This window comes from Candida parapsilosis, contig 006372 (genome assembly GCF_000182765.1).
Source record: "Candida parapsilosis strain CDC317 annotated contig 006372".
Lineage (NCBI taxonomy): Eukaryota > Fungi > Ascomycota > Pichiomycetes > Serinales > Debaryomycetaceae > Lodderomyces > Lodderomyces parapsilosis.
Window position 1 is genome coordinate 860,036 of NW_023503283.1, and position 24,221 is coordinate 884,256.

At 37.9% G+C, this 24,221-nt stretch overlaps 10 protein-coding genes across 10 annotated transcripts; 7 read left to right on the top strand and 3 right to left on the bottom strand. All coding sequences in view use genetic code 12, as the record gives it.

The window, feature by feature from the left end:
- Nucleotides 1-1,758: 1,758 nt before the first annotated feature.
- Nucleotides 1,759-4,362, bottom strand: PTP2 (tyrosine protein phosphatase; the record flags this gene model as incomplete). The annotated part of the gene is made up of 1 exon (XM_036811297.1): nt 1,759-4,362. One exon carries the CDS (start codon nt 4,360-4,362, stop codon nt 1,759-1,761), a length of 2,604 nt encoding a protein of 867 aa, XP_036667749.1.
- Nucleotides 4,363-6,797: 2,435 nt separating this feature from the next.
- CPAR2_403910 (uncharacterized protein) lies at nt 6,798-9,209 on the top strand (the record flags this gene model as incomplete). Its single annotated transcript, XM_036811298.1, has 1 exon — nt 6,798-9,209. The coding sequence occupies one exon, from the start codon at nt 6,798-6,800 to the stop codon at nt 9,207-9,209; it is 2,412 nt and encodes an 803-aa protein (XP_036667750.1).
- Nucleotides 9,210-9,289: 80 nt separating this feature from the next.
- On the bottom strand, nt 9,290-10,579 carry HRQ2 (Hrq2p; the record flags this gene model as incomplete). Its single annotated transcript, XM_036811299.1, has 1 exon — nt 9,290-10,579. The coding sequence occupies one exon, from the start codon at nt 10,577-10,579 to the stop codon at nt 9,290-9,292; it is 1,290 nt and encodes a 429-aa protein (XP_036667751.1).
- A 935-nt stretch (nt 10,580-11,514) lies between these two features.
- CPAR2_403930 (GNAT family N-acetyltransferase) lies at nt 11,515-12,183 on the bottom strand (the record flags this gene model as incomplete). The annotated part of the gene is made up of 1 exon (XM_036811301.1): nt 11,515-12,183. One exon carries the CDS (start codon nt 12,181-12,183, stop codon nt 11,515-11,517), a length of 669 nt encoding a protein of 222 aa, XP_036667752.1.
- A 55-nt stretch (nt 12,184-12,238) lies between these two features.
- Nucleotides 12,239-12,844, top strand: CPAR2_403940 (uncharacterized protein; the record flags this gene model as incomplete). The annotated part of the gene is made up of 1 exon (XM_036811302.1): nt 12,239-12,844. One exon carries the CDS (start codon nt 12,239-12,241, stop codon nt 12,842-12,844), a length of 606 nt encoding a protein of 201 aa, XP_036667753.1.
- Nucleotides 12,845-13,872: 1,028 nt separating this feature from the next.
- Nucleotides 13,873-15,189, top strand: CPAR2_403950 (uncharacterized protein; the record flags this gene model as incomplete). The annotated part of the gene is made up of 1 exon (XM_036811303.1): nt 13,873-15,189. The coding sequence occupies one exon, from the start codon at nt 13,873-13,875 to the stop codon at nt 15,187-15,189; it is 1,317 nt and encodes a 438-aa protein (XP_036667754.1).
- Nucleotides 15,190-17,046: 1,857 nt separating this feature from the next.
- CPAR2_403960 (uncharacterized protein) lies at nt 17,047-19,575 on the top strand (the record flags this gene model as incomplete). The annotated part of the gene is made up of 1 exon (XM_036811304.1): nt 17,047-19,575. One exon carries the CDS (start codon nt 17,047-17,049, stop codon nt 19,573-19,575), a length of 2,529 nt encoding a protein of 842 aa, XP_036667755.1.
- Nucleotides 19,576-20,157: 582 nt separating this feature from the next.
- CPAR2_403970 (transcription factor TFIIE subunit) lies at nt 20,158-21,000 on the top strand (the record flags this gene model as incomplete). Its single annotated transcript, XM_036811305.1, has 1 exon — nt 20,158-21,000. One exon carries the CDS (start codon nt 20,158-20,160, stop codon nt 20,998-21,000), a length of 843 nt encoding a protein of 280 aa, XP_036667756.1.
- Nucleotides 21,001-21,388: 388 nt separating this feature from the next.
- On the top strand, nt 21,389-21,839 carry NTF2 (Ran GTPase-binding protein; the record flags this gene model as incomplete). Its single annotated transcript, XM_036811306.1, has 2 exons — nt 21,389-21,395; nt 21,472-21,839. 2 exons carry the CDS (start codon nt 21,389-21,391, stop codon nt 21,837-21,839), a joined length of 375 nt encoding a protein of 124 aa, XP_036667757.1.
- Nucleotides 21,840-22,233: 394 nt separating this feature from the next.
- CPAR2_403990 (uncharacterized protein) lies at nt 22,234-24,123 on the top strand (the record flags this gene model as incomplete). Its single annotated transcript, XM_036811307.1, has 1 exon — nt 22,234-24,123. One exon carries the CDS (start codon nt 22,234-22,236, stop codon nt 24,121-24,123), a length of 1,890 nt encoding a protein of 629 aa, XP_036667758.1.
- Between the last annotated feature and the right edge of the window lie 98 nt (nt 24,124-24,221).

Here is a 24,221-nt window from a genome sequence, read left to right on the forward strand (position 1 = left end):
GCGAATGATTCACTATTTTACATTATGTTTATCTTGTTATTTTGAAAAATTACGTGGGGTTAATCAGCGAATCTAAACGCTTTGCTTGCAACCATTTCGGCCACGCCGTGCAATTCCAAGAAATTTTCCTTTTATTTTCATTCATCCCCCCCCCCCCTCCCCCTCTTTTCTCTCTCTCTCTCTCTCTTTCTCTCTTTGCATCAGCTTTATCTGTGGGTTGTTTTTTAATCCCGCTAAAATGTTGATGCAACTTCATTTGCATCGTCGGAGTCATTGTTGTTTGCGATGGTTATTTTAAAACATCAAGTTATGTCCCCCAGGTAGCTTTGTACCGTTGCCAACTGACACTCTCTTTATTGTGAAAAACAAAACAAACTAAAGAAAATCTCCGTAAATCCTTAATCAATGTTGGCCACAGAATAGTGCAGATTGTTACATCACGAGCTGCTTTCTGTTCGATTAAACTGGCAATGCTCATCTCTGCAGTAGTCATTCCCCCTCAAATAACAACTGTAACCAGCACAAAAAGAATATCAAACCTCCATGACCGACTGAAAAAAAAAAATAATTATGAAAAAGAAAGCTGGGCTGTTGGTGGATGTTGTATCGTTCAATTACAACTTCGCTAATCTGGTTTGTTGAACAAAATCAAGAAAATAAACTTGAGTGTGAGATTTTTTTTATTTTATTTTGTTTTAATTTTTTTTTTTCTTTTCTCTTCCCTTTCCCACCACGCTTATTATAAACAGTTCTTGCTAGTTGTGGTGTGATAAACCAAACGTCGCAAAATCGAAAACTGCTATTATATCTACTGGCACTCAACAGTAGGGAAAATCAGCTGATTTTGAAACTGTCCTCGTTAATTCCAACGGTTTTGATAAAGGTTTTTTTTTGATTTTAATTTGACTCTGGGCTCCCAGCTGACACAAAACTGTACAGATAGCAGGCCTCGCAAAACTTTTCTTTTGCAACTTTGTAGCTTGAAGCTGATTCTGTATCGCGTAATCGAGGGGCTTGTTCGAACTATTTCAGTGGAGATGCTTTTACTAAAGATTGCGCAAACAGCTCTCTCCTGTACGTGTCGACTCACCGGTTTCTTGGGATCCTTTTCATTCACAAATAGTTCTCTCCAGAGATATTTGGGCTCTTGCTTCATGAATGCGGCTGAACAATAATTACCGAGGGAAGAGAGAGAGAGCTACAAAAAACTGAATGCAACAGTTAGATAATTAGATAATACTTAGAGAGACCGTGATTTCTTACCTAATTCGGTCTACGAAACCTTCCATCCCGCCCCGCTGCACCGAAAACAAGGTTCAGCTATCATGTCTCATACAAAAAAAAAAGCCAACTTCCAAGACTTTTATTACGGTGTTTAACACAAGAGTTCTTCGGATCGGTAGTAAATAGATATATTTCATGACTTAAATTAAGGTTTTTTTTTTATTTTTTTTTACTTTTGTTTGTCCAGAAGTCGGGGTCCTATCCACTTTACCCAACCCTACCTCAACCCCGCGAAATCATATCATCAACATACTCCTCAGATACCCCTTAACCGAAATGGAATCCCACTAAGACGCAAAAATCGTATTGATCAAACTTCTCCTTCTGTGATTCTCTTCAACAACTAAATCATATCCATCGAAAAGCTTAACCAAAGAAGAAGAAACGTACCCCCCAATACGGAATATACATAGATCTCTAAATCAACTATAATGCTCTATCTATTCTTTTTTTTTTTTGTATCTCTAACTCTACTTACTTATTATGAATTAAATATTCAATAAAGATCTCATAAATTATGATAAATTGATCTAAATTTTGCACCATCCCCACCCGTTGTCTCCGTTGATGTTGAACCAATTTATAAACCAAATCAATATCCAGATCCATGACTCTTTGTTTCAGGTTTTTCCAAGCTTGAATCAATGAATCGATTGTTATATACACCCCAGTTCTTCCACAACCAGCAGTACAATGGACCAACAAGTTGTTATTCAAATGCCTCTCTTTAACTAGTTGATTCTTGTATTGGATCATTTCCAAAATGGATTTGAACGACTGTGGGATTCCGAAATCTGGCCATTTCAAGTAATGGAAGTGATAAATGTGGTTATTGATTAATCGCAACTTGAAATCAGGATATGGCGTATCGATAACTTCAATTGATTTGATTTTGGGGTGGTTGAAATATTCAATTGGTTTTGTCTCTAAATTGATTATGATTTGTATATCCTCTTGTTGAATAGTTGACCAGAAATCATCAATTGTTGATGATAATGGATTTTGAGTTGCAATGTATGTGGTATCATTGCATATTAATGTGCTGGTGTTGATATAATTTCCATTAAAATAGTCATCTTGTTGGTAGTGAAGGCTTGGGTGGTGACGATGGTGGTGGTGGTGAAGGGATTGAACATAACTGTGAATATTTGCTTGTGCATCCACATCATCTGGTCTTCCTTGCTCCTTCTCTGTCTTCATAACCTCTTTCTCCTCCTCCTCCTTCTCCTTCTTCTCACCTTTTCTCTCCGCTGTCTCCTTCTTAGCTTGTCCCAATTTGACTCGTGAATGTTCATATGGCCATACATTGTTAAATCTATTCTTGTACCCAAACTCAATACCCTGAGGTAATTGGAAATCAATGGTTGAACAATCAGGACAACAGGGTGAGAAAATCTTATCTTGGCCCTGAATATTGGCAGTGTATGGTGATTTAAAATTTGAAGCCATTTTATTCAATCGACTCTTTTCAATTTCTTCAATCTTGTTGAATTTGGTAATCATATATTGCAATTTTGCGTCATTTGAGTCTTGATTCATAAATTGTAACCATTTGGGAAGTGTCAAGTCAGAAGGAATATCTCTTAATTTATACTTGTATGAAGGATCAGTCGCAGTCGCAGTGGCAGTGTTTGCCGGTGGTTCCACAGTTGATCCATTCCCGTTATTGGGCAAATCACTGAAAAACTCCTTGTTGGAATCACCACCTTTCTTTACATCGTAATCATTATTTTTTTTTATAGATTGTACAAATTTTGTCTTGAAATTAGTGGCTGATGGCAAAGTGAATCCTGATAAACTTTTAGTTTTACGATGCCCATTAAAATTGGAATCATTAGTACCACCACCATTGCTACTGCTGCCATTGAGTGGACAAGTTTCAATAACTCCATTATTTTGAATCAATGCACCTGAAAATCCCCCATTGAGATAATAAATGTTGAATCTATCATGATATTTTTCAAATTTGGAAATCGTTTGATACAAGGGGAAAGTGATTGCCTCATTTGATGAACATTGATCATAAACCAAAATAGAAAGCTTGAACTCATCGGGGTTCTCCTTTTGTAAATGAGTTATAAAAGTATTCTTTAATTCGTTAGATAAATCAACCATATTGATCAAGTCAGCCAAGCTCATTGAATTACGTTTTAATAATGTTGTAGGTAGACATAGATTAGTGGACTTGGCTATTCTGCTCTTTGAATACAAATTAAATGGACGTACATCAAAGATAAAATCGTAATCTTGAGGATGTAAACTTGCAGCTGATTGTTGAGATATTGTCGACGGGAAACTAGTGGCAAACGTGGATGTAGTTGGCGAAGGTGAATTCAATTTGAATGAAGGAGTAGATGGGCCCAGTAGTGAGCCTGATCTAGGAGTTGAAATGGTGCTTGTACTGGTGGTGGTGGTGGTGTTTGATGTACTGTTGAATCCATTTCTGGAAAATGAATGGTGTGGACTATTTGGCAGTAAAAAATTGCCAATTTTGGAACTGCTATTGTTGTTGTTGTTGTTGTTGTTATTATTATTATTATTAGGAGTGTATTGGTTGTAATGTAACGGAAGTGATTGAGATTGGTGTGGGTGTATATGCAAATGGCGTGGCGTGTTTGGGTTAGAATTGTTCAGTTGTGGTTGTTGCTGTGACTGTGATGCAGAAGGTATTGATGGTAAAGATGGGGGAGTATTCGAATGAGAAGATCTTGGTGTAGATTCTAGGTGAAGTGGTGGTTGTTGCAGTTGCAGTTGCAGTAGCTGTTGTTGTACACCGTGAGTTGGTTGTTGCTGTTGCAGTTGCTGTTGCTGTTGATGATATTTGGTGTTTGGTGTTGTTGGTGTTGGTGTTGTTGATGATGATGATGATGATGATGATGCTGGTGCTGCTGGTGCTGCTGGTGCTGCTGGTGCTGCTGGTGCTGCTGATGTTGATGTTGTTGAAGCAAGTGCCGAAGGTGATTGAGACGTTATTCCACAACCAGTCGATCCACTGTTGCAATTTCCAGTGTTACTTGTATGTGATGTAGTGTGGTCTAATCCATTCGGACTAGATACTGCTGGAGCTGTTGTTGCCATCTTGGAATAGTTACGTTGTAATGTGTGTTGGCAAAGTGCTTTTGATGATGATGATGATGATGAAAGAAATAGATTGGCAAATTGGCAAATTGGCAAAATGGCAGATAAAAAGTATGTTTTTGCTTCCTGAAAGAATAACAAAATAAAATAAAATAAAATAAAAAACAGTTTATAGTATGTCAATGTCAATGTGTGTGTTGTGTGTGTGTGTTGTGTGTGTGTGTTGTGTGTGTGTGTTACATATTATGTATTATATATATATATTATGTATCATATATTGTGTACAGTACTGTTGTCACTACTTAATACACAACAACAAAACTGTCGTTTGTTTGTTTTAGAAAAAAAAGAAAAAAGAAAAAAGAAAAAAGAAAAAAGAAAAACAAAATGCATGACATAATTGATGGTTGACACCCTTTTACACGTACAACACACTCTCCTTAGAAATTTCAACCAAATGTCACATGCTGCTATAGATACAAAGTAGTCAGTAACAAGTTAAGTTATGTTAACACCAATAGCCAATGGCCAATGGCAAATAACCAATACCCAATAACCAATAACCAATAACCAAGTTGTAATTTTTATAATTAGTTTACAATAAAAATTACTATACGATGCTGTGTCTAAAATTATTTTAATAATAATAAGAAATTACTTAGATCTAGTTTTTTTTTTGTTGTTGTTTCTTTCTGTAAGTCTAGAACAAAATTCAAATAGTACAATTCTAATACAATTGAAAAAAAAAAAAAGGAAACAAATATGGACACGTACGATAAAAATTGTATACACTCAATCTATATATCATGTAAATAAATATATATATATATATATATATATATATATATGCACTTACGTCACCAGCTTTATTGTATATATACGTGCATTCCCCCCCCCTCATCCTGATTCTGAATTACCCGGTAATTGTTGTGTGTTGTTAATGACTAGTATGATGCTATGTATTCTTCCCCTCTCTTTACTTTACTCTCTCCCTTGTATAAACTTTTAGCCTTTTTGGTTTGTCCCAAGTTAAATAAGCTTTTACATAATATCTAATGTATGTATGTATGTATGTATGTATGTATGTATGTATGTATGGGGGGAGGGGGAGGGGTGTGTGTGTGTAAACAATAGAAGAAATACAAAAGTAATTCATCAAAAACCATAAAAATGACGTCGTTTGATTACACAAAAACTAACAAAAGTACAAACACACAAACACACTTTAGATGTTCTAGATTCAAATAAAACACAAATCTATTGTCACATTATGACTACCAGACCAACTTTACATTTACTCTATCTCTAGGTTACACACACACATTGGTGTATATTATAGATAGATAAACTTCACGCCCCCTCCCCCCCCACGAAGTGTATCCTCTATACTTAAGCATCAGAAAGATACCCAATAGATTAAGATTGATTACACAAAAAACACCCACATGCTTTACATTTTGACATAACTCTGTCACTTTAGACATCATCAAAAGAATATCCTCATTCAATCACTCGTATCTTTCACTCCTTCAACAAAAAGGTTATCACATGATGAAGAACAAATACACTCCCATACATTCCCACACCCCCTGCACACCCTTCTACTCCTTTTTTTTTTTTTTTTTTTTTTTAACTCCTAAACTTGTTCTTTAACTCCCTTTCACTACCATACCCACCTACAGAAATATATATATATCCATGCATTATGCAAAACATCATACACATCCAAATATAACAAGGCTTTAATAAATGAGACAAAGTTTCTAAATATAGAACAAACTCAACTTACTACTTGGTTTTGTTGCATTTGCAATATTACAAGCCGCCCTTTTTCATCTCATCGGCAACACCAACACCAACACCAACACCATTCCTTGTATAATTTTAGCCGAGGTGTATATTCGACTTTTTTCATCAACGGAGGAATAGTTTCTACGAAATTGTTTTTTTTTATTTTTTTTATTTTTTTTTCTTCTCTTTGGTCTAAAGGAGGTTGAGATTGTTTTCTTCTCAGCAAACTCGTACTTTGATTTGTACAATCTTATCTTATTCTTCTATGTTCCAAAGTGGTGTTCTCAGCTACATCAATGTTACCTCCCACCCCCCCACAAAAGATCACTGGTGTGTATATACAATCACGTGTTCGGGTGTATAAGTCCGTCCCATTGATTGCTTATCAGTTAAGAATTTCCTGCACATAAAGAGAAGTATTTTTATACTTTTTTTTGTTTTCTCCCTTTTTTAATTTTTATGTGTGTCATTCCTTCGCTAGCAAAGGGGGTACCAGGTTATACACACATACACGTATTTTTGTCAACATCCCCCCCCTTTTTTTTTTTTTTTCCTGATTGCGTGGAGTTTAATTGTTTATTTATTTGTTTGTTTGTTTGTGGGTGCGTGTTTAAAACTGATAACGAAGGGGTATCTAGACAATCATGTCACAGTCCCCAAAACCATCACAATCACACGATCAACCAACAGCATCTTCACCAGACAATGCTAAGCCTGAAACTACCAATGTCGAAGACAGCAATTTGTCACACGATCAAACGAATCAATCACAAACATCATTTGAAGGAGACGAAGACAACAATCCATTTCTGCATCATCAAGGACTAAGCAGCTTTAGTCACTTGCATTTGAACAATAGCCACAAGGAACAAACACAGAACGAAGGGGCCAGTCCTCTGGACGACGTGGATGAGTCAATGCTACTATACAAATCATCCAAACTGGATAGATTAAACAATAACTCTGAATCATTCAATACTGTCAATATGAATTTTGAAAGCAGAGTCACTAAATTGCTCAAACCCAAGGTTAGTGTAAAGATACAAATCACTGAAGCCGGCAATTCAAATGAAGGTATGACCAATTCCCTGAAAAAATACATTGTCTACACCATCAAACTTGTAAACGTGGATAATCGTAACGATGAAGTTTTAACAAGAAGGAGATACAGTGATTTTGAAAGCTTACGTGATGTTTTGACAAAAATTTTCCCCTTGGTTATTATACCACCCATACCTCCCAAAAACTATTTTGATTTTTCATTATTTAATGGATTTGTTGGACAGGGAAGTATAGGATTTGGATCAAATAATGGGATAACTGGATCCACTACGCAAGAAAGATCAATGGGTAATGGTGGTGTAGTTTCAAGTGCTCCTTCGAGTGCCACTCCTACCAAGGTAAATGTCAACAATAACCACACCACTGTATCAACAACAAATAACTTAACAAGTCCTTCATCATCATATGCATACATCAACTCCACCCACTTGGCCAAGAACAAATTGATTGAACATCGCAAACGATTACTTTCCAATTTCCTCAATAATTGTCTTGAAATAAAACAAATTCGACAACTTGAATTTTTCCACAAGTTTCTTGATCCCAATGCCAATTGGTCAGATGAAATCGCCTTGATCCATAGTCAATTACCAAAATCAATATATTTACTGAACCCAGAAAATGGGTTGAAAACTGATGCAATTTATGCCAATCTACCAAATCCATCATCAAGTAAAAGTACAATGAGCTTTTTCAAGGATAACGGTAAGCGAATAACCAAAAAGACAAACAAATTGATTGGCAACAGTATTAGTAATAGTGCTAACGCTATTGCTGCAGAAGCAACTGGAATAAACCCAACACTAGATACGGCATCTTCCACCACTGAAGCTTTACAAAAGAAGAAACAAAGTGAATATATTGTTGACACTTCTGGATTGGATGAAGTGAACAAGAGAATTACCACAAACTTTATGGGTCTTTCAAATGATTATGCCGAATTGGGTAGTATGTTTAATTCGTTTTCCTTGATGTTTTCGGAAACGTTTCTGCTGATGCTGCTGCAAAGTGAAGAAGAAGAAACGGAGAGACGACAAAGTGGCGATGGCGCAGGAGGTGGCGGTAATGGTAGTGGTGGTGGTAGTGGTAGTGGTAGTGGTAGTGGTAGTGGCAGTGGCAGTGGCAGTGGTTATGGTGGCGGCGTCGGCGCCGGCGCCGGCGGTACTTCTGCAACAGTTACTACCCCTGTAGGTGATTCTAAAGTTGGTGCTTACAAGTCTAATGACAATGATGATGAGTTGAACTTTATGTTTGATAGGATTGGCCAATGTTTTGATCGTTCGTACATTGCAATAAACTCATTGGTTGGTGAATTAGAAACACAATTTTCGGAACCATTGGGAGAGGCAGTACAATATACACAAATATTACACTATGTGACCAAATATCAGACTCGCAAGCTAACGCAAAAGCAAATGTTGGATGATGATATCAAGCACAAGAGGAAAGAGTTGAATCAATTGTTGAAGATTGAACTGGAGGCAGGCATGGTTGAACATTCGATTAGACATCAACATAGTAACAACAATAATGTTGAGTCAAAGTTTGATTTAAAAAATGATGCAACAGCCAATTCTAAAACTCACAAATCCGCCCCTAATGGAACTTCATTAACTCAAGAGTCGAACAATGCAAGTAATTCAGCTGCTGATGCTGCTATATCCAGTGGATTATTCAAACTACCAAGTTTTAAATTTAAGAAATTAAGTCGATATGTGAGTGAAATAATTGACCAAAACCCTCAACAAACTAGACGTACAAAGATTCACGAATTGACTGACAAGATATCGGTGTTGGAAAAGTGTCAGGATATCATGCTTGCTGATTTGTCATTTATATATGATGAAGTTGACAAGAATTTGAAGCAGTTTCAAATTCATCAATTGAAAATGATTTATGAGATTTTACTATATTATAATCAAGTATTGATTGGATGGGCGAAAAAGAATATTGAAATTTGGCAAGATGTTAAGGAAGAAATAGTAAAGTATTGATTATTGGGGACATTGGATTTGGTTGATGAATCTACTTTTAAATATGACTATAACGATATATACGTAAACAGCCCTTTTGTTTAATCTTTCGCTTCTAAATACTTTATAATTGGTGGCCCCCACTCTTCAGCTCTTTTGTATCTTGAAATATCTTCAGGTAAACCCTTTATAGCACCAATCAAACGTTCTCTAACTTCAACTCCATCCGACTTCACTTTAGCCAACGGTAACAAATAAGTTCTAATGGTGAATACAATTGCCTTTGATTGGGGCAATTTCGTCAATACTTGGCGTTCACTACGATAATGAACTTGATTTTCAAAATCCAACTCCTCAAACGCCAATGGTTGTTGAATATAATCAGCTGGCAAATTGTGGCCCTTGTTGCTATCATCAACGTAAAACCTGTGATGTGTTTGTAGTGACCAATTGGACCTAGTTACAAATTGATGCGGTTGAATTCGATTGAAAAATTTATTCATTGATGGACGCAATTTTGTCGTGTAGCCTGGTATACGTTCGTGAATAAACGTCAATGGTTTATTAAACCGATCCAAGGGGTTGAACCCGGCTGCAAATGCAAAAATACCCGCTTTGAAAAAGTACTCATTCAGGGTGGGGTCTTCGGGATTGAGTTGAGCTTGTTTTGGATCGAGTTGTAAAATAATAAAATCTTCTTCGATATTCTCAGCAAGGTATTCTTGTAATTGAATACCACTAATGCCTGAACCTTTTAGAGGATACGACCTATTCGTGATTAAATTGTTAAAGTTCCCCAGTGGCTCATCACGTTGAAAATACATTGGGTACTTATTACACATGTAGTTGACAACCATTTCGTAGAATTCAACAACAGCATCGTATGCTTCATCAGTCATAAACAATGTCGATTTTCTAGTGTCTTTATCTTTGGGGTAATCCGGGTGACAATTGTTTAAAATCTTCCATTTATTTTCTAATCGATTCAAATAAGTTGGTTCAATTAGTAACCAATCCTGTGGCTGTAATGATGCAATTGACATTGTTAATTTATAAGCGGCATTTTTAAAAGGGTACGATTTCAATGCATCGACTGAATCCCATTTGAATGTTGGTTCAACGGGGTGGATTTTGTAGTTTGGGTCAAATGAGTCATAAAATTTCGATTTGCCGCGAGAAATTGATGAACCACTGGTGGTGGTGATAATGTTATCATCATTGTTTTGGAATTTGGATTTGGTGGAGAATTTCTTAGTAATGAGTATATACAAGACGGTGATTATGGTCACTACTGGTAACCAAAATGAAGGTGAGTCCAATGCGACATCACAATCCAATATTGGAATGCTAAACTTGTTTGATGATAACTCGTCAATTGGTGATGCGTCCATTCAATTCGTTGACTTGTTTGTTTAAGTGTATCCTCTCTAAATTTTCAATAATTGTAGAATTGAGGTTTATAAATAAATAGCAGTTTTCTGGAACGAGGGGACGTGTCAAAAAGAATAATATAACTCAGCGGGCTGGAGGTTTATGATCTGATATAAATATATATATATATATAAATCTGTATTTGTGTTGATGTACTACGAAGCAATGCAAAACAATGCTTTTGAACTCCGATTTCTTGGTAGGTGAAAAAGAAAAATACTCGGTGAATTTTTATATACTACTTCGGGATGTAAATCCCGCTCAAGTCTCCTATTTCGTTATCTTTTTCCTACTTTTTTCTGTTCAGCTCTTTGCTTTTTGTGTGTGATTTATTATTTTACTCCAATTGTGCTAAGAATTTCCCTCGATTTTCCCAAAAACAGATCCTCCGCTACCGCTTGGGAAAAGCCGCGTTGAACGAAAGATTGCATCTTATCGGCCCGACGAGGTGAGTACAACTTTCCGCGACTGCATTTCCTCTCGAGAACCAGCTCGACCCACACAATTGAAAAATCGTGAAAGAAAAGAGACCACACGAAGCAAGCGCCCCTTGTAATAGAGTATATGAGATTTACGTCGATTGAGAGAGTACATTTTTATAGAAGAGGAGCGTAATCAGAAAGCACATTCCTTAGAGGAGTTAACTTTGCATATTACACAAAGATTGTGCATGGCATGAGAGTAAATTAGAAAGGACACTTTTGTGAAAGGAGGGAAAGGAGATGTCTAGCACGCTCTGTGAGTGGTTAAGGATGTCAAATGCAACCGGAGAGTACAGAAAATTTGACGAGTTAGACGATTGTTAGTATATACACTTGGACTAATTCAACTCTTCGACTTGGATCAACAACTTGTTCCAAGTCATATTGGCACAGAAGCACAGACGAGATTACATTTAGGAAGCTGTTCTACGTTTTAGTAGATAATAATCTGGTTTAATCACTTTTCCGCTTCTCAATACTTTGTCAACTGGAGAATCTTCTGTTAACTGGTACCCCATAGTCTCATACCAAGACAATGCTCTCCTGTTGTCTGAGAATACTGTCAATGCTGTCCCTGATAGCTGGTTGTAAAGTCTATTAGATGAATGTACCAAGTCGGTGAAGAGTTTGTGGAATTGGTTTATCAAGTATTGTCCGATTCCCTGGCCCTGAAATCCTCTAGTCACATGTATTTCGTACAAATAAAGTACTAATTCATTTTCAGTATCGAGACATAACTTGAAACATATGAATGCCACTGTCTTGCTTGATTTCAAGTGTGTTAAAAAAACATATGTCAATCCGGGTTCGCTTAGCTCTTTGATCTTTTCTCTTTTCCAATTACTGCCATTATGTTCAGCATAGAGCTCACCTATCGTTTCATCAATAATGTCAACAGCCGTTTTCAATAAAGATTTTGGTAAACTTTTGCTTTGCAAGATGGTTGCATCACATCTCGGAAGTTCGAATGCACCTTGCATGAAGTTCAGTATCACATCAGCAGCAATTGTCTCATTCAACTTGTCATCTTGCTCGGAATACTCATTGAAAGCTTTCCCATTTATCTCAAAGCTTACTTCCATGTATTATAAAGCTGTTCTGAAAATCTTTCGTGAATCTTTTTTAACGCGACGCGCAATGAAAATCCTACACATTAAGAAGCAATTGCCCAGCCACACCTTATCTGATCACGAAGTACAGGGTGTTACAATGAACCCGAACAATGACGACGATACAAATACTCTGATGGAACTCTTCTCATCACCTTTGTCCAGTATTATTGAACAAGTGGGTGAAACACAAAAGAGTCGAAATAAAGCCAGACTCAACCCACTTTCATCATCACCAACGTCATCACCAACACGCCATAAAACCCAGAGTCTAAAGTTTCATCATATCACCGATAAGGAGCTATCGCAAAGGGGCTCTGTCATAAACTCCAGAAACAAACACAACAAGATACGCCAAGTAAGGAGTCAACACCGGTATGAAAAGCTACTGTTGCAACGGGAAAAGGTCACCGACAAGCAATACAAAGAGGATGTGGAACGAGAGTACGATGAACAAGCACGTGAGTTCATGGATAATGAAGACATAAATCGATTAATCGATGACGAATGGGAAATAATGAATGAAAATAAGAGGAGCAGTTTGGAATTGGAGGAAGCGGAGGCTAGAGCATGGGAAGAGGAGATGGAACTAATGGAATTGATAGGCACTTTGGATTTAAACGGTGGAAGCTGATACGCCTGCAAGAGTTTGTTTGTGGGCATGTGCGTGGAGACAACGTATTGGACTTCCACATTGCAAAGGAGCTAATTGGATGATTCTACACTGGTGGTGAGAGAAGCTAACGAACTGTTGGATAAACCGTATACAAAGCTTTAACCTGCATCGCGATGTGGTGGCGTGCTTTTGGGGACCAACTTGACTGACCCAGTCTATTCCAGGAGTGCTCTGCACATTTTGGTCTTGCTGCAATCACTGTCAAAACATGCGGCATGAAAAGCAAACCCAAATGGAGGTATTTCACTCTTTATCTCAGACCACACCTTACGGCATTTCCATTCCGATGGAAGAGCAGTGGAGCCATTGAATGCTAAGAGACAGATTAATGAGAACTGTGAAGTGCAATAATCAAATTAAATTGGACCCGAAAGTTAACGCTGGGATTAGGATGTGATAAAAGTGTTGAATAGCTAGCAGGCTGAACCATTTTATCGTTGAAGAAAAGTCTGACTTAGGATTATAACCTTGCAATGATTCTCCATTGACTCCAGCTGTATCAGTAATATCTTTGCCAGATTACTGGTGCAACTGGCGAGCACCATAGTCAATGGCATCCATAGCACGTTTTGCCTCTTCATAAACATGGATGTACATGGATGTAGCAGTAATTAAATCGTGTGTAGATGTTCATCACATAATCGGTAAGCTATAGACTACCGTTGTGTCCTCTACCCTCTAAATGAGATTGCGAACTCTGTAGTTTAACGATGTGGGGGCTCGGTTGGTCTGCCCTTGTGACAGCTAATGGGGAGTGCCATAAGAAACAACAAAGTGTGCCTATCAATGAGGAGCTGTATAAATGATTGAGTAGAAAATTAAAGTGCGAGAGAGAATACACTGTATACAAAGTGCTGTAGTGGAGCACAATTTCACCACATTTAACAAACACACATCTTACTTCAGAGTTCCAACCAAGGATTGTCCTACACAAGAGAGTGCGTTCTGTCAATTTGAAAGAAAAGAGACTTCATTGTATATTCATTATGGCACTCGGCAACTGGTTCCAATCTACATTTAGACTGCAAGGGTACCAGAGAACAAACTCAAACGACCCTTCAAGTGTCAGCAATGCGATGCCTGGCGCATACGAGCAAGACCAGACACCTACTACGCCAGGAGCCACTTTTCGTGAATCAATGAAAAAAGTGTCAACGTTCATCAGTGTTATCATTGCTAAACCATTGATCATTTTACTTTTGCTAATATTTCGATTACTTTCCACCATGATCAACTTTGTCTATTTCAAAGACTTGAACACATCACCATTGCCTAATGAAACGATTGATCCTATCGACAAAGTAAACAAGTTTGTTAGAGATTTGGAGGACAATATTCAACCACTGATTACTCAAAACTTGAATCAACTACCACCATTTTTCCAAGGAAGCTATACACAGGCATTGTACATGGCCACACAACGAGGGAAGATACTTTTCGTGTACTTGACCAACCCTCAAAATGAAAGCGCATCATTCATTTTCAATGACATTATAATGAATCGGGAGTTTATACGGCTATTCGACCAAGATATCATTATATGGGGCGGTGATTTGAAGAACCCTGAAGCGTATCAACTAGCAAACAGTTTGAACGTAACAAAATTCCCCTTTTTGGGGGTATTGTGTCTAACCAGAATTACGAAAATGACCCCAGAGGGACCAAGAAAGGAGCCAGCCAAGATTTCACTAATTGCCAAACTTCAAGGTGGAAAAATCAATCCGTTGGAAGATGCCAATTCAGTCATACGCGACAAGTTTGTGAAGAAGATTGCCAAATATGAACCTGAGTTGAAATTGATACGACTAGAATTGCAGGATAAATACATGACTGAAGTTTTGCGCAAACAACAAGAATATAATTATATGGCATCGATGCAACAAGATATGATGAAAAAGAATGAAAAGAAAAAGAAGCAATTGGCAATGGAATATTTGAAATACAAGGCACCGTTGTACAAAAATGTGACTCACCCACCCCCAAAAGAAGAGACGAAAAATTATGCAAGGGTTGTGTTGAAATTCCCCGACTCATCAAGACTAACTGCTTATTTCCCAAAACATTTCAAAGTTGAAGATATATTCACATTTGTTGAACTTGTTAGAGAAAACTTGTCTGATCTGACTTCCAATTTAGGTGAGCTGGAAGCAACAAACAAGTTTGAACAATTCCATATGGAGTACAAGTTTAAGCTAGCGTCGCCACTACCTCCTCGAATAGACTTGTCGTTGAAAAGAGATGAAGAGATTCAAAACATTGATTTAATTTACCCCAATGGGTTGCTTCTAGTGGAAGATGTATAGACTGCAAATATTGATAACATACTTTAAAGAAGTGCGGATTTTATCAAAGGACAAAAAGTCAAGGTCAAACACTGTGGCTAATCTTCTCGTAGTTTGCGTCTTGAGTTGGTACACTCTGTGTTTGACAGACGGTAGTGGGAATGGCTCCTGTGCAAAACTTTTTCGGACGTAAACCTTCAAGATAAACCCAACGCATCACTACAAATCCCTCTTTACATCTTCTTTAACAAATTATCATTATTATTATTATTATTATTATTATTATTGTCTTCCAGAATGGAAGTTTGAAACTAAAACCCGAAATTTCCAATCATTCGTGTATTTTGGGTTGTTGTTTGTTTCACTTCTTCCATCCTCTTTTTCCCCTCCCCCTCCCCCCTCCCCTTCCCCCCTCATCCGCCACATTTCACTTTAAAAGCCCCACTTTTTTACCCTAACTTGTATTTTTATATTGTTCTTTGTTTATTTAAAAACTTTAAATTTTTTTCTTTTGTTGTTGTTGTTGTTGTTGTTATTGTTGTTTAAGTTCCCTAAGTGTGATTAGCGTTGTTCTTTTCGAGAGAGTGGGTGGGGAAAATAGTCTAGTTTAGTAAAGACAGAAGTAGTGGTGGTGGAATGTAGAGTTCGGGTGTAGAATACTTGTAATTCCATATTTGTGTCTTGTGTGCTACATATACTTTGATCTATAGGGGGGAAGAAGGCAGGCGAAAGTATATATCAACATATATATATATATTGGCAAGAGTTTCAAGCAAAAAAGAAGACAAAGACAAAAAAGAACACAGAAGAATGGGGTAGTAGTTTGAGACAAGCAAAGAGCAAGTGAGAAACAGAAGTCGATTATAGTTTTATAGAAATAGTAAGCTCAAAATGGTATCTCCAAAGAGTGGATAAATGTAAATCCTATGTTTTCTGAATAGTGTCATATACTTTTTTGGAGTAGAAACGGAAAAAGCGAAATTAGAAACAAAAATATTCGCATGTGTTTCCTAATTGGGCAGTTCAAAATAGAAAATTGATTAATTACATGCATGATGTATATATTAGACTAGATTATAATAGATACCCTCTCTCTTTATACATACACATACACACATACACACATACACATACATATATATATATACATATACATATACATATATGTATGTGTAAATAGCTTTTTACTTCATATGACATATCTATTAAATCAACAAAAATAGGGGATGGGTAAGAAGATACAAATATAAATAAATAAAAAAAGGTGTTGATAATACTAATAATAATAATAATAGTGAGACACTAAAGAAAATAAGACAGCAAGTATACAAAACTATAACACATACAACATACAACATAGATTACACAATAATATCACTATAAAACTACTAAGCCACACACATAGACACACATAGACACACATAGTAGTATATAGTAAGTAGTATATAGTAAGTGGTATATAGTATATAGTATATATATATATCTACTGTGATCCTTATCCATTATCATCGCACACGATATAATAACAAACAACATTTACCACGCTAAATTACACACACACACTAACACACACACCAACACACACCTCCTTGTTCCACATCGTATTCACATATACTCCCCCACTACTCATACCACCTCATATTGACTGTATTGTTGTACATATATATACTTACACTCAGCTAATTTCCCCCACCCCCCCACTTCCCCTTTTTTTTTTTTTTCTTCTTCTGCTTGTTAGTATTCACCATTCAATCCCACCCACCTACCCACTTATCCCCTATTATCACTTATTTTGGTTAACTTTCAATTTGCTATTTTTTTTTTTCATTGATTTAAAAGGAGAGATACAACAACAACAACAACAACAACAACAGGTGTATGCTTGAAACTGAAGCAATTGATTTTCACAATCATCTACCTCCGTATAGGTCCTTACTTAATCCAAATGCCAGGTATGACTATCGCACTCATACACTAATTCCCTTGTCTCAAAGTGATTTAAATTTTTTACAATCGTTTTTCAGAAGTGGAGGTAGATCAACCCCAATTTTCACCTACCATCAACAAAGATGGCAATCACGATCAACTAGTGGGAATTATACCACTAGAGCACCGAATAGGGGTAGAGCTGCCAATAGCGCAACGACGACGACAACAACAACAACAACATCATCATCATCACCAACAACAACAATTGCACAAAATGCAACAGCACCTCCTTCAAGTTCAAGCACCCCCTCTTCAAACTTGCTACTGTCTGATGCAGGTGCTAACGACAATGACCCACCATCGGAAGTATCTATAGAAAATGCAGTTGCGTTGACTAGCAATTCAGGTTTCCAATATTTTCCACCACCATCGGCATCTTCCACATCGTCTTCAACCACATCAATCACTTCAAATCATCGTGGTGTAACTCATCGGAACAACAAAGATGCTTCCACACCAACTACTTTTAAAATGAAGTACAAGTCGCTACTTAATGACGTTGGTCGTAGTATTTCATTAAGATTGAGCAATAGCAACTTGCTTTCCAATCAAGCTCAGTCGTCCGGCAATAACACTACTGACACCACTACCAATACCACTGGCAATAGCAACACCAACACTGTCAATGTTTCAAGATCAAGTACCATTATATCTTCTGCTATCAAAAAGAAATCTCAACCATCGATCACCAACATCAAACAAATGCCCGAAGAGATATTAGACTACATTTTTTACCTTGTTGATTGCAAATCTGATTATGCCAATTGTCTCCACACCTGCAAATTGTTCTATCTCATGGCCAAACCATACTTTTATGAAAACTTGACTTTCACTTCAACTTATCGGTTTGCTCAATTTGTGTCGTATCTTCGGTTGAATTCAAGCGTGGGGCAATATGTGAAAACAATTGACTTATCATGCATTAAACCGGGATACGATGAAGATGCAGAAGAGAATGATGACCAAGAGGAAGAGGTGGCAGATCCAAATAATGAGGAAGGTGAAAATACAGCAGTTAATATCCGAGACCGAGATTTGTCGCAACTTTTCAAAAAGAAGGCCTTGGCCGGTTGGCGTGACTGGAAGTTCAAGAGCAATCCACTATACACTGTTCATCCTTACCCCAGTGGTCATTTGACCAAAATTGCCTCCAACTCCCAATTTCTGACGACATCAAACAAGTCAAGCTCTTCTCAAAAGTCATCATCGTCTGCCAAACGATTCACCAAGCCCTTCAAGTATTTCAAAACTAGGAAAAGAAGCAGATCTTTTAGTGGCACTATTAATACAAGAAAAGCACCAAAATTGGAGACTTTGAATTTGAATAATCGTAATAGTGGTAGCCATTCATCATTATCGAATCCTCATCCATTGATCAATAAATTCTTACTCAATTACTCAACGTCAAAAGATGTCCCCATTGGGTATGTGTTGCATTTGATCAATTTGTGCCCTAATGTCTGTAGTTTGAATATGGGCGGATTGTCTTTATCCACTGATTACGAAGTTCTGAGATCATCAATGTGCAAATTTCAAACTTTTGATTTGATGAGCAATTACCCAAAGGATTTGATTCATAAGATTGATAATCTTATAAAGAATGATGAGTCTGATGACGCGTCATTTTCCTCCGTGGGTGGTCCATTCCTACACAGTCACCATTATCCAGACAATAAATTTTCCAGAAATTTGTTCAAATCAAGTCAAACAAACACATCAACAGCATCGTCTATTTACTCGGTGACAACTTTTTCCAAGCCTATCCGTAAATACAATAGCTTGTTACCACCACTTCCACCAACATTGGCTGATATATCTTATGTTAAGAAGGGAGACCGGAAGGTTTATCTATCAGATTTGAATTTGAAGTCTATTAACAATGCGTATTTAAGAAAGATTGATGAGAGGGAAGTTTTGCTAGCCATCACCAGGATTCATGGAAAACAGGTTAGCTCTTATAACAGAATCCAGCAAATTCCATGCCCGATTGAAGAAGAAGATGTTGCTGGCAACCTACGCTATATCAATCTTTCATCCATGATTTGGTTGAATCGTGACTTGATTGAAAAGTTTTTGAAAAAGTTGCTCGTGAAAAGATCTGTTGATTTGGTTGCATATGGCTACTATGGTGCTGACACCACTTTTGGTGACGAAAGTGACCTGGATTTTGACTCTGAGCTGGAGTCGTTTGATGATGAACACAATCCAGCGGCATACAAGCAGGACTTGGTTATCGATCTTTCCAACTCGGGAATGTACAAGAATTTATTGTGGGCCAAACGAATAGATTTGAATACCAGTGAAGGGTGTAAATTAGCCGACAAAATCATTCGTAATGAGTTGTTGTCACCACACGAGGAGTTCCTAAGAAGAGAAAGGTTAAGAAGAGGCAGGATTGGTGAAAATTACTTGGCTTAATCGCATATATATATATATATATATATATATTTCCACCTCGTAGCTGTTTTAAATATGAATGTTTTTTTATGAAAGAGGGAAAACTTCTTTTACTCTACTGAACAAAATGCAAAATGTCCCAGACTTCAGGTCATCACGATTTCATGGATCAGCCTGACCTAGTTTTTCACTAGCGGCGACCTCCAATCGCAATGGTTTTAAAGCTGGGTTTTCCCCCCTAGAGGAGAAATTGGATTGATCTAGATAGATCAAATACATCCGTCCAATCTGCATTGAGCTCTAAATGTTAACGCTAATGACTGATGTAGGCGATTGAAACGAACGATTTGAAAAACCCGTTGTATAAGAAAGAAGAAGAAGAAGAAGAAGAAGCAAAGGGGAATGTCAATCTTGAACTGAAAATTTTTTATAAGACTTAATGGGTTACACAAAAAAGTGCTCCATCTACATTTGATCAGTTATACACTACCCTCGATATCAACCAAAAGAAAAATATAATCTCATACTAAGGCTTTTATCCTTTTCCTTTCCTTTTCTTTATCGGCTCATTGGATTTATCTTTTCAGTTTATTGTATAAAATCATGTCCGATCTATCTGCACAACTATCAGCATTCAAGAATAAACTTAAGAGTGGACCTTCGGTAGCTGTTGCTCGAAAAGCTGTCATTTCGAAACCTACCTCACCATTGCCTACAACTTCATCCAATTCATCAAACACCTCGTCGAAACGGCCTAATCCAACAGATCCGGCCATTGAAGTATACAAGAGACATAAACCAGAGCGAGCCGGTATTAGTGGATCTCATTTATCTACACAATTACACTTGGCTGTTGAATACATCAAGGAGCAAGATCAACCAGTCAGTATCGGCAAACTTCAACAAACTCTATCTTTTGATGTTGAGCACACTCTACTACCTTTACTAAAGGAGATTGATAGAGTCAAGTATGATGAGAATAATAGAACTTTGGAGTATGTCTCGTTACACAATATAAAGACTGCTGATGATTTGTTGGAATTCTTAAGGAAACAAACAACATTCAAAGGTATATCTGTGAAAGAGTTGAAGGATGGATGGGCTGGGTGTATTAGAGCTATAGATGACTTGGAAGCAGAGGATAAGATTCTTGTTTTAAGGAACAAGAAGGAAAATGCACCACGACTCGTTTGGGCCAATGCGGGTGGTAAAGTAGGAGCTATCAGTGACGAATTCAAAAAGATGTGGGTTGATGTCAAATTGCCTGAACCTGATGTTTTGTACCAGTCATTGATTGATCAAGGATTGAAACCAACTGGAGCCGATCCAAGTTTGGTCAACAAGATCCCACAACAACAGGAAAAGAAGCAAAAGAAAGCTCGTAGGGGAAAGATTACCAATACACATATGAAGGGAATCTTGAAGGATTATAGTCAATTGGTATAGGTGGGAATAACCCGAGGGGGAAAGGGGGACGGCACGGAAACCATCTAGCTTGTTGTTGTTGTTGTTGTTGTTGTTGTTGTTGTTGTTGTTGTTGTTGTTGGGAACTTGAGTACGGAATCTTATATAGAGGGAGTATATAATGGCGCAGTTGTAATCACGATCACATTTTATAGCATTCATCAGCCACTAGATTTCTTCTTGAATACTATTACCATGGCTTGTCATTAGCCTCATCTTTTCATCTGATCTGGTCGTGTGCATAATGCTAAAATAGTTTCTTGAATGAATTTCTGATTTCAAAGTTTTTTTCATTTTTCTTTGAATGGTGCCAGCAATACGTTTGAAAGCCATCCACGTTAAAACCTTTCTATATCAAGTGAATCACAAAATGTCTAGTATGTCATTTCTCCTTTGCTCAGAAAAAATTCCTGATAATGATTGATCCATTATACTAACCTTTCACCCATATAGCCGATTTCAATGCAGTAGCAACCGAATTTTGCAATTTCTACTACAACCAATTCGATAGTGATAGAACTCAATTGGGAAACTTGTACAGACCAGAATCCATGTTGACTTTTGAAACCTCCCAATTACAAGGTGCTAGAGATATCGTTGAGAAGTTGTCCTCATTGCCATTTCAAAAAGTTTCCCACAGAGTTTCAACTTTGGATGCTCAGCCTGCATCTCCTAATGGTGACATTTTAGTCATGGTCACTGGTGAGCTTTTAATTGATGAAGAACAAAATGCGCAACGTTATTCACAGGTTTTCCATTTGATTCCTGATGGAGGATCGTATTATGTGTTTAACGATATCTTTAGATTGAACTACTCCTAGATTTTATACACAGTTTGAAGCAATGGGTAGAGCTGGAATCTAATTAGGCGTGTCCAGGTGTCACTATAAGAGATTAGTTGGTGTCGGCTTCATGTGTAGTGTGATACGGAATACACGTCTTGTGGTTACGATTCAAAATTGTGTAAAAGCTGTCAAGTTTGTACGATTGGAAAATGATTCTTTTGATACCAGTGGCTATATTGGGTGTTCCCCCTACCTCCACCCCTCTCTCTACAACTGCTAGTTTCGAAAAAGTGGGTTTGCTCTATATTCTCTCGTTTCCTCCTCGTTGATTGATTCGCCGGTTTCAGGCAAAACAAAATTCAAAATAGTGCGAATTCCAACTATATTTTGAACACTGAGTAATTGCGTGAGTACTCACAGGCAAATAGCTATGAGTGAAAGCAATCTTGTACAAGAGAGTGCTACATCGGATGAGAGCCACAAGACATCGTCAAGCGCTAGTTCACAAAGCATTCCCGTCATTCCTCCACGACCTAAATCAAAGAACCGTGCCAAGTCCTCCACGTCACTAGTTTCCAATTCTTCCGGCAAGAGTTCGGAGCAAGACGGTAATGCGTCAACCCCGTCTTTGAAAGATGATGACAAGGGAAAGAGTGAGGAACCAGAATTGGAACTTTTGGACGCGTATAGTGCTACTGGAGCTGAAGAACACGCAGTACCACCTCCGCAATCTAACGACGTGCTGGGAACGAGCAGTAGCTTGCATGATTCGAATTCCATTGAAAGGCCACCACATGCTTCGGAAGTGGAAGATTCTCAGATGAATTATCAAACGAATGACCAGGATACCACGGATGGGGATAAGACACCAGGTAATTCAAATACTAAGGCTTCCTTTAAGGAAGATATAGATGAAGAAAACGGAATGGATGAGGACACTTCTAGCTTTAATGATGATATGGAGACCGTTTTACAAGAAAGTCATGACTCTAGTGATGAGGCATCGAACCATTCTGATCACGTTGCTGCCTTGACGCAGGATGTTCTGGAAGAAGGGTTGCCAAGAATGTCAACCGACCATTCACGGGAAAAGGATGCTGATGACGGATCAAAAGAAGAGCAAGCTGTTGCCACTGAAAGCGGAGATGAAACTATATACGCATCAAAAGGGGATGAAGACGACCATGCTGAAAGGGTGGAACAAGAAAAGTTGCCAATGAATAAAGAAGAAGAACCACATGTGGATCCCATTGAGGAAAACGAACAAGGTTCCGAAAATAAGCTTGTAACAGAAAAGACCCACATTCCGGTGATACCAGCTCGACCAGTTCGTAAATCAGTCCCACGGCGCTCATCTTCAATCAACGATGAGGATGCAAAAGCGGCTAAAGAACCATCTTTAGATGTGGCCGAAAAAGAACCACAAAATGTGTCAAGCAATGAGATTTCCAAAACCCAGTCTAATGTGGAAAGTGCTGATCAAGATAAGGAGGAAACCTCGTCAAGGAAAGCCACTGTTGAAACTAACGCTGAACAGTTACAAGGTAAACCCTCAATTCCAAAGATTCCAACCAGGCCAACTAAGAAACTGACAGACTCCAAAGTACCACCGAAAGCCCCACCACCAAAGCCCAAGAAGTTGTCGAGTAAAATCGAAGCCTTTCAACAGCAACTATTCAACTCTGCTTCCAATCAGGGATCATCATCATCTAAATCTCCTGAGGCGGGACCAACAAATGAAGGTGATGGCACTCCTAAACACACGCCTGTCCATCGAAAAATGTTTGAATCTAGTGGTATTCCACTTCCAGGCATGTTTAACCCGGCACTTCGTCCTATGTCAAGAGAGCCAAAAGAGGCACCAAGAGACGAGTCACGTAGCGATGCAAAACCAACAAGGAGGGTTCGTGGTCCCAAGGGTAAGAGATTACCTCAAGCCGTTGCCAAAGCAAATGTTGTTTCAGAGAGTAATAGAGTTTTAGAAAAGGGGAAATTATGGTCATTTGCGTTTACCAAGAGCAATCATGAGGAGGAGGAGGAGGAGGAGGAGGAGGAGAAGGGGGAGGAGAGTGAAAAGGATGATGGAAAAATCTCTACGGACGCAAAGATTGCTTCAGATGATATTGACATCGAATCGATTCATGAATCTGAGGAGGCAACAACAGTGGATTCCAATATACCAGTTGTTGATGAGTTGCTGGATTCTGAAGTCACCGATATCAAGTTGAAACGAGAAGAAAGGAGCTCTCCGCTGCTTGAAACTCCAAACACAGTGGTTGATTTGAATTTGAAAGATGATGCCTTAGACAATGATACTTGAGAAGGAAATGTTTCAAGGTCAGAAAAGCTTTCTCGACAACACTTTGACTAGACTTCCTGTCTGATACGCTTGGGTATGCCCATCCATTTTCTAAATAC